Raw genomic sequence first — 15,926 nt, 5'->3', positions numbered from 1 at the left:
CAATGATTTTTCCGCGCGGTTTCGTTGAAAATCTAGGTTATATGCATCCGCATATATGCATGGCTACGCCGCCATGCGTATTTGCGGATAAGCGTAAATGTGGCCAGCCACTCGTCTTTGCGGTTGCATTCTACGAGAACCTGCGTTTGGGAAGTCTCGTAAGAGTTAATCCTGATTGTGTGGAACTTCGTAAAACGAGCAGATGGAGTGGATCGTCTTGTGTGTGGCGGAAGTAGTAGAGCCCGGCTGGCGCGACGAACGAAAACGGTGGATGAATGTTTGTGGGGAGATTCTGCGAGGACAGCCATCCGGCCTAGAGATAGAGGAGAAAAATCGGGGTTTATTCCTCTGTTATAGGAATCGGTAAAACACGAAAGTGAAATGTGCAGCGAAATCTGCAGCTGAGCATGATTTGCGGCTCGGCGGCTTTCTTGTGGGTGTGCTTGGCGAGCGACGTCCTGCTGGCGGGTCGCTTCGGCAAAAATGTACAGGCGTCATTTCCGTGACGGATATGACGTCAGTGAAATCTTGGTGTATCCCGGCATAGAGCACTTTCGTGTTAAAATATAAACCCCGAAAACGAACAACCCTAATTATAACGTACTCCTTGGTTCTAAAGGTTGCTTCCCCGCAAGGAGACCCTGTGTGCGGGAGTGCACCATTCACAGGCCGCTTGCTTCGTTGTACTGGCGTCATTTCCGTTACGGATATGACGTCACTCAAACGTTTGTGTATCCCGAAATAAAAAACTATCGTGCTAAAACCTGAAACTGGCATGTCCTTTAACGGTGTATACGTTCTTGCACGATGAGACTCACGGTCCACGCACAATATACACTCTTAAAACTTGTTCTTGGGGAAGTTTTTAGAGTTGAAGCTAAACAAATGTTCTAGGCTCTGCATTGTGAGAGGGCACAGGTCATTTACCACTTATATGCGCTGACACTAAGGCCGCGTGCACGTAACACAAATCAGGTAGGCTGGACGATACCACAATTAAGCCGCTGGCTCGTACTAAATTTGTAGCGCCAAATGCCGTACTTTTGCAATATGAACTTATGTAAGCCACATAGACGTTCCCGTACCTGATATAGTCAATTATATCGTTAGTTACCAATGCAAGTATACATCGCGCAATTTTACAATACGGCCTTATGTAAACCACATAGCCGTTCCCGTACCCGATATAACAAATTCTGTCGTTAATTACCAATGCAAGTACACATCTCGTATACTATGATTTTGACGAGTCAGGCATTTTAGACGACAAAAAAGAAAACAGCTACCTCCATGCACAGATACCTTCATGTTGCGTATTGGGAGGGTGTGGCTCATTTTATTTGGAGCGGCTCTTTGCCGTCTTCAAGGATGTCGAATTGGGGCTGATTCACGCAGCGCACACCTCTCGTTTGGCCGACCTGCCTGCCCACGCGTTAGTCCTCTTCCCGTCTGCTTGGAAGACCACATGCAGCGTCACTCCAGCTTCCAGAGGGCGGGCGATTTTGACAGCCGCTGCGCGAGACTTCTTCCAAGCTCTCAAAAAGAAAGAAAAAAGTCATTGCACGCAACCTAAATGGCGTTGCCACAGTGAACCGGAATGAGTTGGAAGCCTCGTAACCTTTCCGAAGGCTTGCGATCCCGCTGCAACAGAGTGATGGTAGGCATCTTCTACAATCTTACACAAGTCCTGGCCTGATCAGTGATTGTCATTTAGAGCTGGTCAAGGGAGAGTCAGGCGGCCGCGAGCGTCGAACCCGGCCCTCTGACTGCCATTCCTTACGGTGAATCCGTCCGACGAGCCGACGATTCTCTTCTGGCCTGCTCGGACAAGGATATACCGGCTGGGGTCGCAGCTGACGGACATCTTGACCAACGGCGTGGTCACTGATATGCTGCCCGCAGTCGGTGACGACCAAATAACCCGCCGACCCGAGTCGCAGGAAACCTGCACGTCACCCCAGGGCGTCTGCTTGATGCGCGCGTGGCCAACGACCCAGATCTCGTCACCGTTTTGCGCGCTGCGCTGCCTGGCTCGGCTCAAAAGTTCGTAGCAGTCGTGAAAGACCTCCATGCCCCGCTGCAATTTTGCGTAGAAGACGCCCATCGGCAGGTCGAAGTTGAGATTCCGGAACCTTTCCCTGGTCGACTTGGTTCCAGACGGGTCGACCAGGTAGACGAGGCCATGGTTTAGGGCTGTAAAAGTGATGCCGCGGCTGGAAATCTTTGCCAGCCGGCGCCCGGTGGCCATATCCACGTTGATTCCCTCCTGCAAGGCGCGGCCGCACGGGTGGCATACGCAGCTTCGGTCACCGTGGCTGCTGATGGCTGCCGTACAGCGCTTGGAGAAGTTAACGACCCTCACGGCACCATCCACACTCAAGTCGACGCGCATGTTGTGCTGGAGAATGACTGACACCGTGCCGTAGTTGGTCACGAGGGGACCGTAGTAAATCTTCTGCAGGCTCTCCCACACGTTCGGCTCGTGGGTTCCCGGGCACTCCTCCGCGTCGCCAGAACCCTCGTTGTTTCCCAACAGCAAAGGCTCTTCCTGGTCAACGCAGGCGTAAGGCTTCCGAGGGCTGGTCCTTGCTTTCCCTTGCAGGAATGCATTCTGGCCCCGCAGCGCCGAGTACGGCATGGGTTGTGCGTACCCCAAATTCTTTGGCTGCTGCAGCTCGTCGATGCCGTACTCCTTCAGAAATGACTCGTCTTGAGGACTGAATTCATTCCGGTCGCCGTACTCGAAGGCGTACGCAGGTTCATACGCGTCTTGCTCTCTGTCCATAAATCCTCCGTACGGGCCGGAAGGAAACGATTTCTGAAAGCCCTCGTACTCTGGAGGCAGGCACCCACAGAGCGAGACGAAGGCCGCCCAGGGCATGATGCTGCAAGAGCTGTTCTCTGTTCCATCCTGGTCGTCAAGGACACTTCGCTCCAGCTGTTCAAATCGGGGGCCAACCTGTTCAATGCCGAGCCGCGGCACCAGGTGACGGGGAGGCTGTTGAGGGTAACTACTACTGTAGATATTGGTGGCAATGCCGGCCCGGCGGGAGGCCATCATGGTGCGCTGGCTCACTCGTCCCCGTCACCTGCGGGAAATGGCAGGAGGGAATGATAATCGTCGTCATCATCATCATCAGCGTATCTACGCCCACTGCAGGGCAAAGGCCTCTCCCATAGATCTCCAATTATCCCGGTCCTGTGCTAACTGCGACCAATTTATCCCCGCAAATTTCTTGATCTCATCTGCCCATCTAACCTTCTGCTGTCCCCTGCCACGCTTGCCTTTTCTAGGGATCCACTCGGTTACCCTTAGTGACCAACGGTTAATGACCAACGGGAAAGGATCACGTTGTCGTTATTGTCATGGCGCTGTCAGTCATAAGAGCGAGGCGGTTTCTTGTTCACACAAGAGGAATGGCGTCGTTTCCTTAGCATCCCTGGCTGCATGCTGTATACGTATGTACAGTCTAAAAAAACGAAAGCTCGCAAAGAGCGGGAAAAATAGTTTGAGGGGAAAATTCGAAACACGTGAAAAACAATAACGAAGTTTCCTACTAACGTTTCGGCAAGTGGACTGGCCTTCATCAGAGTACGTTACAGACTGACTTCACTGTGCCCGATTGAGTAGGTATACCTTTTCCTTGCACTTCTCTCTCCCTTGGCGTGTCTTACAACCGGCCGACTGCCGCCTTATGACCGAATGGAGCCGCGATTCGAGCGCCTACAACCCGTCGAGAGTAGCCTGCTGGAGTCCTAAGCTTAGCTAACACAATACATATAATGCCCTAGAAAGAGGCAGGGAACACATGTAGCCGCTCCGTTAGCCGTATCGGTAGGGCACTGTACGCGAACTAGAAGGTCGAGTTCTGTCCCCACAAGGGCGCTTTCCTTCCTCCACTTGCTCTCTGAACGTTTCAGAAATAGTTATCCGAACTGGAAAAATAGTTCTTTCCTCTATGCTTTCCTTGCTGTTCGACAGTGCTGACTTTCATTTTTTTGTGCGTGTGTATATATCTATATAGACTATAATTGGTGATGATGGGTTCTTTCAATGAAAATTGGAAGGGAAGCCAACACACAACAACGTCAAGGAAGACATACTGTAGCGTACAGCAAATACGTGCTCCGGGAGGTGGGCCGGGCCTTGCACTTTAATGACTCAAAAACCAACAGCGGCGGTGAAGGGTCTATCCTCAAAGCGCTCGAGCAGCGAGTTGGAGACACCAGCGCGCGCTATTCGAAGACGATGATTCCGTTTCTTCTTCGCCGTCGATCTCCGTTGCGTATCGCCAACAAGAGGGTGTCCTCTCTCATAAAACACATGACGATTGATAGGGGAGGTAGTTCGTCACCCTTTAGAATGGGCATCTGGATTTTGTGGTACTAGAAAAAAAGTTGATCGAAATGTAAAAATTAGACCAAACATGTTCAAAATGCCTGCTAATCTTTCAAACCTAACAGCAACCAGCGCTGTTATAGGCGGGCCTGTGGCGACCGAAAAGGCTTTGGGAAGAAGCATACGTAACCAACCTCACCCATCTGGATTTAACTCCTCAGCGCTGTAAGGACCGATATCTGCATGTATCCTTACACTTGCCCGCTGGCTCCTTGCACTTTGGTACCAGTTCCCCTAAAATATCAGAGCTCTTGGACAGCTCACAGTGCTGATTTTAACCGTCGCTCCATCGATTTTTTCATCAACTCGTGCCTCCCAACCACCACGGACGCGTTCGTACGGAGCGGCAACGTACGGCAACGTACGGCCATTGCTAATTCCCGCGTACAAGGTTCGGCGCTCTTCAAGCAATACCGCGACCTCCCTTTATGACGGCGTCGCGGCTACGGGCCCTCATGAAGCCTCATATCTTTGCTAACTGGCGTTGCCGGCGTCTTAACACGGAGCGAGAATATGTAGGAGGGAAAACTGCCCATTGCGACAAGTGCGGGCGAGCTACCAGATAATGTCACGATGAAAACCAAGGCGGACTGCAAAACATCGTATCGGCGACGGTGAAGGAGAAGGTAGCGGTACCTGATGGACGAAATGATGGCGACAGCAATTCATTCCAGGGCTACGCAGTGAAATGCCGATCGCAGCGGCTACGCACTGTCTCGACCCGCGGCTGATCATGCCGCTAGCTTAACCTATGAAGAGTGCTTGTGACGTTATTTGGCCGCGCTAGTAAGCCTCGTTTCCCTTCCTGTGTTGTTCTTGCTCCGTGGTCTTAAAGGGACACTGAAGGGATTCGTAAACATTGCGGGATTACTAGCGCAAATTGTAGTCCGCGGAGTCCATAGGCCATGTTTCGACCACTCTGAGCGCGTTTACGCGAATTTATTTAGTAGAAAAATCAATTCGAAAATGCTGTCATCCCCTCTGCATCCTCGCCCATTTTTTGTGGCGTTTTCGTGTGAGGTCAAGAGGAAATGACTTGGCTTGACTGCGCTACTGCACGGCTCGCCGACCTTCCGACAGTCAGTTACACTGGGGCATGTACTATTATGAGCAATATGAAAGGGAACACAGAAACGCGTGGCAAAAAGCCTCGAAACAGACTCGGAGCGATATGCGGACGGCGTTGTGAAAAACGAAGGGGGAAAGGAGGGCGCTCTTCCACTAACTGTTGGCACCCCTACCACGCGGAATTTCTGCGAAGCCGCAGCTTACGTCATTTCACCGATAATATGGTTCGTCAGACAGCCGATAAGACAAACGGCGGGAATGGGAACAGTTATTAGAACAGCGTCCTCTTTTCCACTTTGTTTCCGACGGCGGCCGCTGCGTATCACTCATATCTGGGTCTGAGGGTATTTTCTACGCGTTCCTGTGTTCCCTTTCATATTGCTCATAATAGTACGAGCCGAATTTTTGTGTGTGTGTATGTTCCCGTCCCCCCGCTGTAATGCCGCAAAGCGCTGTGGGTACCAGAATAAATAAATAAATAAATAAATAAATAAATAAATAAATAAATAAATAAATAAATAAATAAATAAATAAATAAATAAATAAATAAATAAATAAATAAATAAATAAATAAATAAATAAATAAATAAATAAATAAATAAATAAATAAATAAATAAATAAATAAATAAATAAAAATATAAATAAATGAATAAAATTAATGCGTCACCACAGACATATGTCATTGCGTAACGAGAAGTCTGATATCTTGAGAACAAATTAACGAAATGTCAAATCTGTTTGCTAGAAGGTAAATGAGAGAAGCGGCCGCAAAAAAAAGCCGGGAAAATAGGGCGCTTCATTCCCCACATGCCTCCTCCTCGATAGAGAATGCCAGGAGCGTGAGATTGCAAAACCGGGGCTCCAAATCTTTGCGGACGTGTAGTCATATTGCAGCTGCCTGCGTTGTAGAAACTGCAGCGTACATAGCCGGCTTGCTGTCCAGAGGGCACCTCTAGATTGTTCTGACGACTATCGTAAATGTGTTTTAGTTTGCAAAGCCTTATTATGCACAAGTTATTCACGCCGTCTCTTTAATTCTTTGAGTGTCCAAAATTTAAAAGGTTCAACTAACGCTTTCAACAAATCTTTTCTTCCGTTAACAATTGATGATTGGAATCGGCTTCCAAATGCAATAGCCAATGAACGTAATACTCTAAAGTTTAAAACCTTACTCGAAACTCATTTTACAACCGCACCGTCGTAATTTCTGTGTGTAGCCAGTTGCTTTTTTTACATTTTTATGTCACTTTGAATCGTGCTATTACTTGTATAACGAGTTCTGTTATTATTATTGCCCTGTAATTCCAATTCTTGAATTGTATCCTACTTTACGTTCTTGGTCTGACATTGCCTTTGTGTATGATTGTTCGACCCCCCCCCCCTTATGTAATACCCCGTCAGGGGCCCTTAAGGGTAAATAAATGATGATGATGATGATGAAGTCGCTGTCTTGAGCTATAACTAAAACAACAATCTCGCCGCTTTTCTTTATAGTTACAAAAACTCGCTTAAGCATTGCAGAGCTGCGGTATTCTGAAGGATCACTTATCAAAACTATTTTACACCCCATCACAAGACTGTTGCATTTATATCGCCCGTGACTGAAAACACGAGCTAAAAATAAAATCCTCACGAGGGTGGCTGAAGGGATACCAAGCATATATTCGCTAAAAATCACGTTGAATATCTGTTTGACGTAAATAATACCTATTTATCTCGGTTCAAATACAACCGCCGCGCGCCTCCTCTGCACCCCTTTAGGCATGGGTTCGTCCTGAGAAGAGCCACAGCGTTCGCAATTCCATTTTGTCCAACGCTAAGCAAAGGTCGTTTTCGACGCGAGATTAACGGTTTACATTGCTCGGCTTATAGTCAACGGCCAAGCGGGATGTAATTTGTTTCTAAGCACTCACATTTCTCTCTCTCCCTCTCTGGCTCTGCCTCAGGATCTAGAGGATCCACTTCACATGAAAATGCTTTACAAATATTCGACGTTCACTCTCGGCCGAAGGGCCGCACACACGGTTTTAATTCCGCAAGAAGGAACAGAAAAAAAAAAAGGGTGTAGAGGGACGACTTAAACAGAAAACCGGAAGCAAAAAGTAAAAATGAAATAAAATAAGGACTTCTGTGTAAAGTGGGTGCATCTCCACATACGCTTCCTGTTTTATTTTTGTTTTTCTTAAGGAGCACCCCAAAACGGGCGACACTCGGGTTGAGATTAGAGGTCGAAACAGCGTGAGCTTGATGCATCGCTTGCGGCGTAAAAAAAAAGCTATCGGTTGGCTTCGTTAGCTACACAGTCAGCGGGAAAGGGGACCTATTTCTGCCAAGCCACGGTGCGCGCTTCAAACGAGGCGATGTTCCTGCTACAGGGTAATATCTCAAAGTCCAAAAGGTCTGCCCGCGTTCCAAGCTCACAGACGACAAGAAAGAGCCCAGCAGGAGAGTGGTACTCACTAGGCGCAGCTGGGTTCCATGAAGAAGCCAGCAACGGAGCCTGCTGTCCTTCTTACCGGCGCCACAGGAACGTCCGAACCTCGTGAGCCCGACCACGCGCGCTTCGACGAGATGGTGATGAAGATGATGATGCCCCCGATGAAGATGGCGAGTGACCGTCGTGGGGATTGCTCATGGCTAACGCTGGCTATCTACGCTCCTCTGGGAGGGAGAGTGGCCACTTATATTGCCCAACCCACGTCCAGGTCTTTTGGAGCTAGCTTACGGTGAAAAAAAATTCACGCATCTCCGCGAAGTGAATCATGACGAGTGGGCGAAGCACTGGGGATCGTTCTTACCGTAAATCACCCGTGGCATTGCCCACTCGCGCATGTAAATGAGTGACAACGAGTGTGTACAGTATATAAAATTCCAACCCAATCCAATCCAATCCAATTCAAATCCAATCCAATCTAATCCAATGCCCCTCGCGCATGCGCAACACTGTGTACACGGACGCCAAGCCCCGAACAAAGCGAGGTCCTAAGGCACTTCGCCCCTAATAAATTGTAGCTAGTGAAAGGTAAATAAATTCTTCCATGGCCAAAAATGGTCTCGTGCTTGGTGAGAGACGGTGTCGCACCACCATCGCCAAAGTTCGAAAAGCCTGAAATTGACTTTGGGGTTGCAACATTCGCGCCCTGACGACGCCAATGCCACCGCACATTACGGGTTTTAATGTCGACCATCGGTTCTACCTTAATACACCTGAAAAAAACGGAGCTCGAAAATGTTTGGAAATGACGAGCCTGGGGATAATAATCTGGCGTAAACAAATGGAGGAGCTCTGGTCTCCGCTAAAAGTATAAACAATGAGCAATGATCCCGACGAGTTCAACCAAACTCAGGGATACGCATCAAATACGTATGTTCGTCCGCCTAATCACCTTCTTTTCTGCCTGTACTTCGCCTTTTAGCAGCGGAGTGGTTGCACAAGCTGTAAGTTCGCCGTTGCAGGAAAAAAATATCAAGAAAATGTCGAGCGCTCGTGAGCGCGTGCCTCGGGGTGACCACTGAGTCCCCGGCTCGCCCAGTGGCTTTAGAAAAAACAAAAACAAAAACAAAACAGCGCTGTCGTCAAGCGCTACTGCGCGTGTAAAAAAACAACAAAAAAACTCTAGCGCTAATGCTAAAGTGGAACAGACACCCTGCTTGGGAGAGGTCACCGCGGCTGCCGCATTCTCTAGAAGGCATCCTGGATAATTGGAGACATGGCTACGACTATGGCAATCCTTCCCGAGACGACTTGCAGATCTCGCCACCGCTGCCTCCAGTCGATGACGAAGAGCTGGTGGAAGTCTACAATGCTGAGGATGACTTTGCATCCACCACTCGCCGCGATGAAGACGACGACCTCATCGATGCATTTGACGACGATTACTAGCACCGAAACTGTGCAAATGAACAATGATACCGAAACTCAACTATGTCTCCAGCAATGCTCACCTACAACAGCTTCGCCATTCGAGTCTTGCGCGTGAGTGCAAGCTTTCCTGAATTTTTTTTTTTGTATCTGAATATCTTCATCTTCTCTATGACGGTTTCTGCTTTGTTTCCAGGTTTCCGTTTTCTCAGCTCCTTTCCTTTCACACAAAATCATCGCCGTATACGCACACAAGTCCCTGGTGAGAAATTAGTACGACGGCATAACTACGCTGCGAAACTGTCAGAATGCGGGACCGGCATGCGAGCCGAACTTGATCAGTTGCGTCTAACCGCTGCATTTTACGGCCTACGCATTCTTTAACGAGTACTCCGCAGAAAAGAAGGTTTGAACTCCTAGCGTGTGGGCTTATACCGGCAAAATAAACTCACCCGTGAAGTCGATGTAACTAAGGCTGTTTGTGATCGATGCGAAATACGAAATATTAGCGCGTGTCACCTGTTTGGGCTGTACCTGTAGATGAAGGGCTAACCCTCTACTGTAGGGAAATGGGTTGGTCTCTGACTCCCAGCTTTCGTGGGCAGCAGAGAAGGGAATGAGTGGGATCCCAAATAATTAAGGAAACAATTTTAATAGCGCGGATACGCATAAAGCCCACTTGATACAAAATCATAGTTGAGGCCGAACACTAATATCTGTGGCGCGCACGTTGGTTACGTAAACAAACCAATGAACGATGAGAGAGGGTCTGAAAATTCGAAGAAATGTACATACACAGGTATGAATATCAAATTGCAAACACAATTAAGAGCGAAGGCAAACTAAACGGCATGCAAGTGCCTATGCTAGGAACCCTTAAAATCAATAGCTGTACGCATTCCGGCGGCAGGGTTACGCGTTTCCCCTTTTATTTGCGAACAGGAGCCAGGGCTACAGGCGTGGCTGCAACATGGGCTTTGTACTGTAGTGAGGTTGACACGGTCTGAAAACAAAAGGTTTCATTAATTATCATCTGCTGAAGAAGCCTCTATTGCCCTGCCATCACGACGGGAAAAGATGCAATCACAATTTTGACGGATTCGCAGGCGGCGTGCCGCAGTTACCAACGAGGCCGCATCAGCAAAACGGCACTTCAAATTTTTAAGAATACTGCTCACATACCTGAAACGCGGCTCATCTGGATACCTGGACACGATTCTCTCGAAGGTAATGAGGCGGCTCAAGCCGCTGCCCGCGCGCTTATACACCGGGCCATTACCATAGAGGGACAAACACCGCTTGCGGCCCCCAAAACAGAACCGCTTGTCAGGTATGCTGACATTCTCACTTACTACCGTCAAGGCCGAAGAACCTTCCCGACTCCGCATTCCCAGTTAACAAGAGCAGAAGCCACCACCCTTCGAAGACTACAGACGAATACGTACCCCCACAGAACCCTACTCTGATTTACCCCACCCAATACCCGTCTACCTGCAATTTCTGTCCAACGCCCGGTACACTGTACCACCAGATTTGGGAGTGCCAGAAGACCCCAGGCCTTGCCCCAATAACCTCCCCCTCCTACAAGCAGTGGGTGAACCGCCTGACGAGCCAGGACCTTGGGATCCAGCGTGAACTGGTGAAGAGGGCCTGGACCGCCAGCCGAGCTCAGGGTATCCCGGAATAGGGAAGCCCCCCACCGGGCGGGTGCCCTAACATCTGCACCAGCTTGGCAAATAATGTTTATTCATCCTCATCATCATCATCATGACGATGGCCAACCCTATTGCGATGGCCTTGCAGATAGACTACAACGAAAAAAACATTGGCCGTGTATCTGCTCACTTCGTTGCAAAAGTTGACGAAAGACAATAGTCGTCTGGCGCCCCTGCCAAGTAAATGCCTAAGTCATTTTAATAATATAACTCATAAGCAAGTCATTTTAAATTTACCACGTTCCACTGCTCCACCCCGAATTCCTTAATGCCAGCGCTGCCGTACGGCGGATACGCGCATGAATTGTGGCACCCTACTCCACGTGTGTTCCAAGCGGAACGCGAAAACTATCTAGTCAAACCTTTGGTTACTGCTGGGGTTTGATTTCTTCAAATGCCGCTAGGGAAACCGCGGGTAACCGCTTTTGCATTTTGTAGGTGTATTTTTTAATAAATCAACCATACGTGCATTTTCGATAAAGAAAGCACTGCGAATATCACTTATATATTGATGTCTTGTCCCAGATACGCCTAATATTTTGTTTTGCCTGAACAATGTTGACAAGTATAGAGAAGATTTGGCTGTGGGTATATGAACCTACTGTGCAGTATGCGCTTAACTTTGGCCGGGAGGCTTAATGAGGGACAGACAGACAGACAGAGACATACATACATACATACACATACATACATACATACATACATACATACATACATACATACATACATACATACATACATACAGACAGACAGACAGACAGACAGACAGCCCAAGAACTATCGTCTTTAAAAAGAACGATGGGAATACCACGTTGCCTACGGAATGCTAATACGGAATGCTAATAGCATTCCGTAGTTGAATTGATTTTCTTTTGCAGTCTTTCCTTCAGGAACCCCCCACCCTCCCGGCCTGTGAGTTCTATACTGCGTGCACTAATGCGGCTGCTTATGCGTTATCGTCGAGCCGCAATTATTCCCACCAAGGTCCAGCAAAAAAAACGTCAGAGTGAACGCTAACACTGTTGTATATTTTGTCAGCGTAGACCAACCCGTCAGCGTACGATGATAACACCATTAAGCACCTCAAGTTTGCACCCAAGAAATTGTTTCCGTTCTGTCGTTATACCCATGCAGGTAGATCATAATCCTACATAGTTTGCATGCCGATTCGCCATTTACATGCTTATCTGGTATCAGTGGAGACCTTGCTTTGACGTTAGCAGTTACTTTACACAACGGCTAAAGATGGTATAAAGAACTTATGCCATGCACCTACATAATAATCAGTCTGAAAAACAAGTGAGTGGGACGCGATTTATTTACAGCGCCGCACAGCGCCCCATTCCCTGGTTCCAGCTCTCCTCTGATCTTCAGGGCGTAGTTTCCGGAGCTACGTACAGGACCTCAAATACTTTTGGCCTCTACACAATAAAAACGGCTTCACCGCTTTGGCTGGACATGTTTTGAACGGGAGCAAGAGACTCCCGTTCACGCGCTAGTGTAGACGCGTTCTTGCATGTCTTGCGCGCCGTGAATGACGAGCGGCTACGGGAGGGTCAGCCTTCCCCGGCGATCGAGCCCAGCTTCTTGGGTGCCATTTTTTACGACGAATCCACCTGCCGAGCCGCAGATGCTTTTCTCGCCCATAAAGGCGTAGAAATAGTTGCTGGAATCCCAGCTGGCACCCATCTTGATGTAGGGCGTGGCCACAAAGATGTTACCCCCGGTCGAACACCGAAGGACCAGCTCACCGGAGCTACGGGACACCTGCACGTCGCCTCGGGACGTCTGTCTGATCCGCACTCCACCGACCATCCAGATGTCGTCGCCGGTCACGGTGGTGTGCGACCTCGAACGGCTCATGAGTGCGACGCAGCCTTCAAAGATGTCCATTCCGCGGTCCGAGTTGGACCAGAAGGCGCGCATCGAGTGGTCATAGTTGAGGTTCTCGAACCTCTCAGCCGTCGACTCTATTCCCGATGCGTCCACGAGGTACGCGGGGCTATGGTTCAGGGCCGTGAAGGTGACCCCACGGTTGGAGATCTTGGCTCGCAGGGGACCGGTGGCGACGTCCGCATTCATGCGCTCCTGGAACGCGCAGCCGTGCTCGTGACACACGCTGCTGCTCTCGCCCCAGGAACTGATAGCCGCCGAGCAGTGTCTTGCCAAGTTCACAACCCGGATGGCGTAATCCACCGTGATGTCGACGCGCATCCTGTTCCTGAGCACGAGGGACAGCGTGCCGTAGTTGGTGAGCGCGGGGCCGTAGTACACGTCTTGCAGGCACTCCCAGACATAGCGCTCGTAGAGCTCAGTCTCTGTCTCCAAGGTGCCGTAGCGCCCAGCGCTCACGAGGGGCACCCGGCCGACGACGGAGGTGGGAACGTAGGCCATTGTTGCGCCCGGAGACAACACATCCGGCGGCGGCTGTGAGTACTCCCGGTCCTCCTCTGGCTGGTCTGGCCCATTGGCAATGTACTCGTCGGGCACGGGTTGGTTTTGCGGGTTGAACTGGCTGCGGTCCCCATGTCCGTAGTTCAGGGAATGGTCGTAAATGCCTCCCTCTTCGTCTTGTCCATGCGATGGGCCGAAGTAGTCTGTGCTACCGCGATATCCAGTGTAGGAGGCAGCGGGGTAGTGCAGTTCTCCCCCGTGTAGGTAAAATGGTGGCATATTTGCCTGGTCCCCCCAAGTCTGGTGTGCCAGCTGATGGATATGCACCTGCTGACGACGCCATGGTGACCTGCGGCTGCGTTGATCACTTCTACGTGGGAGAGGGTTGGGACTTCGGTGCTGTCTGGTAGCCATCGTCACGTGGGCTTCTCCGTCGCCTGCGGGAAGAATGGGATGGTTCAAAACGACGCTCATAAATGCGGTCATCCGACACATCAGGAATGCCAAGATGTAAGCAGCGATAAAATACGGCTCCTATCATGCGACAGTGGCGGAGATAATAGTAGCACCGTAGAACGAATCGAAGCCACTGTTCCTCTTGAGACGGTGGGATTGTGAACCGACTCCTCAACAGGGACAATAGAGCACAAATTAGGTGCGGAATTGTAATTTCTCAAGTGAGACAACACCGTGCCACCCGTCCCCCCCCCCTCATGTGAGGACCATGTGCTTGCGGATACACCTGTGTCCTTGCCGATTCCTTCAATGCAGGAATTTCACCTGAAAAAGATGGCGGGAAGGTGGCATGTACATAAAACTTGACCTGTGCAACTGCTCACGATTTCGGTTGTTTACGCCATACAAACAGCAACACAATTTCCCGGCACACCGTCGCACAGGTCAGGTACAGCTAATTTTTGTTACGGCGGCCGTCCCTGGAGTCTTTCCTGGTGTTCAAAACATTAAACACCGAGACACCGATGAATAATGAATGGGGAAAGTCAGATAATGTGCGTGTTGGGACTCCTAGATTTCCCGGCCTATACGTACTGGAACTTCCAAGTTTCCCGGCCCCATACGTATTGGGACTTCTAGGTTTGCCCGACATATACGTATTGGGATTCCTAGGTTTTTTGGCCCTATACGTATTGGGACTCTTAGGCTTTCCAGCCCTTCCCGTTGGGACTCCTAGGTTTCTTGACTCTACACGTGTTTGGACTCCTAGGTTTCTTGGCCCTACACATATTTGGCCTATAGCATAGGTTTCCCGGCTCTATACGTATTGGGACTCTTAGGTTTTCCGGCCCGTAGTAATCCACGGGCAATCCCTGCGAAGATGGCGTGTGGAAAAAACTTTGAATCGAAGGAAGCAATAGCTGAAGTTCTACAAAACTCACGGTCGAGCGTTCTCTCTGGAGGAAGATAACAGCCAGGCGTGCTTTGCACGGTTAAAGACGACGCCAAGCGCACTGTAAAGAACACGTGGTATTACAACTACAAAATATATAAACGAGGCATCGCATCGGTATAATGTTGCAAAATTTTTGTTGCGCAAACAAAAGAGGCAGGCAGGACCCCTGAGTCTTCTCATGTGTGAGCATGCGGAAGCACAGGTGTGCGGGCCTTTGTTTGCACGACAAGATTCGTTGCGATCTGTCCACTCTCACTCAGGCCGGTAGTTGACTTAAGGTTGCTTGGAGCCTCATGGTGGGTCGCAGCCAATAGAAATTTTGCTTTCGGCCGACACCATTTTTTTTTGCTCCATGCGCTGCCTATATTCTATCGCATAGAAGGTCAAAGAGGCAAGCAAGGTCGTATCGCGTGTGGTACATTATAACAAAGGGCTGTGGACAGAACAGAAGACCCATAATACCACTATGGGATGTTATCTGAAATATAAGCAATGGTTCATCAATCACGATCGCATGCACATTGTCAACATAATTTGAACGATGCAACGCGGCCCGCGGTTCTGGCAGCTCGCCTTGAAGTGACACGTGGACCTGGCATTATTTAGCAAAAAAAAAAAAAAAAAGTGCCCAAGAGGGAGAAAAATACCATGTACAAGCTTTGGGAACAAGACTTCGAAGACGCATTTTTCGATTCCGCCGACCACCTCATGTGCCTAACTTTGAAGCTTGGGTCTGGTTCGCGAAAGCAATCAAGGGACAGCTGTCGGAAGCGCTACTTTTCATGGAACAACAAAGGCGGTTGCATTTCGAGATCCCCCCTCCTTCCATCCGGGACTGTAGGTGCAAATAAAGCACAGAAATTTCATTTAGGGCCGGTACTCACAAGGTACTTCGCTGTACGTAGTGAGAAGCCTGCGGTGCCGGCAACGGAACAAGCGTTGCTAGTGACAGCAGTGGAACCAAGGTGGAACGACCGACCATCACGCGCCAGCACGGGCCATGCAGCCCACGTTTCCTAGACCAATGTAACCAATTGGCGCTGTACATAGGCTGAAAAATTACTTTTCGTTTAGTT

The 15,926-nt window shown here is 49.4% G+C and overlaps 1 protein-coding gene across 1 annotated transcript; it reads right to left on the bottom strand.

Moving 5' to 3' along the window:
- Positions 1 to 1,720: 1,720 nt before the first annotated feature.
- Positions 1,721 to 3,061, bottom strand: LOC144168514 (uncharacterized). Its single transcript, XM_077697483.1, has one exon. The coding sequence runs from the start codon at positions 3,059 to 3,061 to the stop codon at positions 1,721 to 1,723; it is 1,341 nt and encodes a 446-aa protein (XP_077553609.1).
- Between the last annotated feature and the right edge of the window lie 12,865 nt (positions 3,062 to 15,926).

Source organism: Haemaphysalis longicornis, unplaced genomic scaffold (assembly GCF_048455015.1).
Source record: "Haemaphysalis longicornis isolate Haplotype H1 unplaced genomic scaffold, Haemaphysalis longicornis Haplotype H1 scaffold_2, whole genome shotgun sequence".
Taxonomy (NCBI): Eukaryota; Metazoa; Arthropoda; class Arachnida; order Ixodida; family Ixodidae; genus Haemaphysalis; species Haemaphysalis longicornis.
The sequence above is the reverse complement of the archived record's forward strand: the minus strand, read 5'-3'. Positions and strand labels throughout refer to the sequence as shown.

Excerpts from the sequence above, each read along its gene's own strand:
- LOC144168514 (XM_077697483.1), bottom strand. The coding sequence starts at position 3,061 with ATGATGGCCTCCCGCCGGGCCGGCATTGCCACCAATATCTACAGTAGT.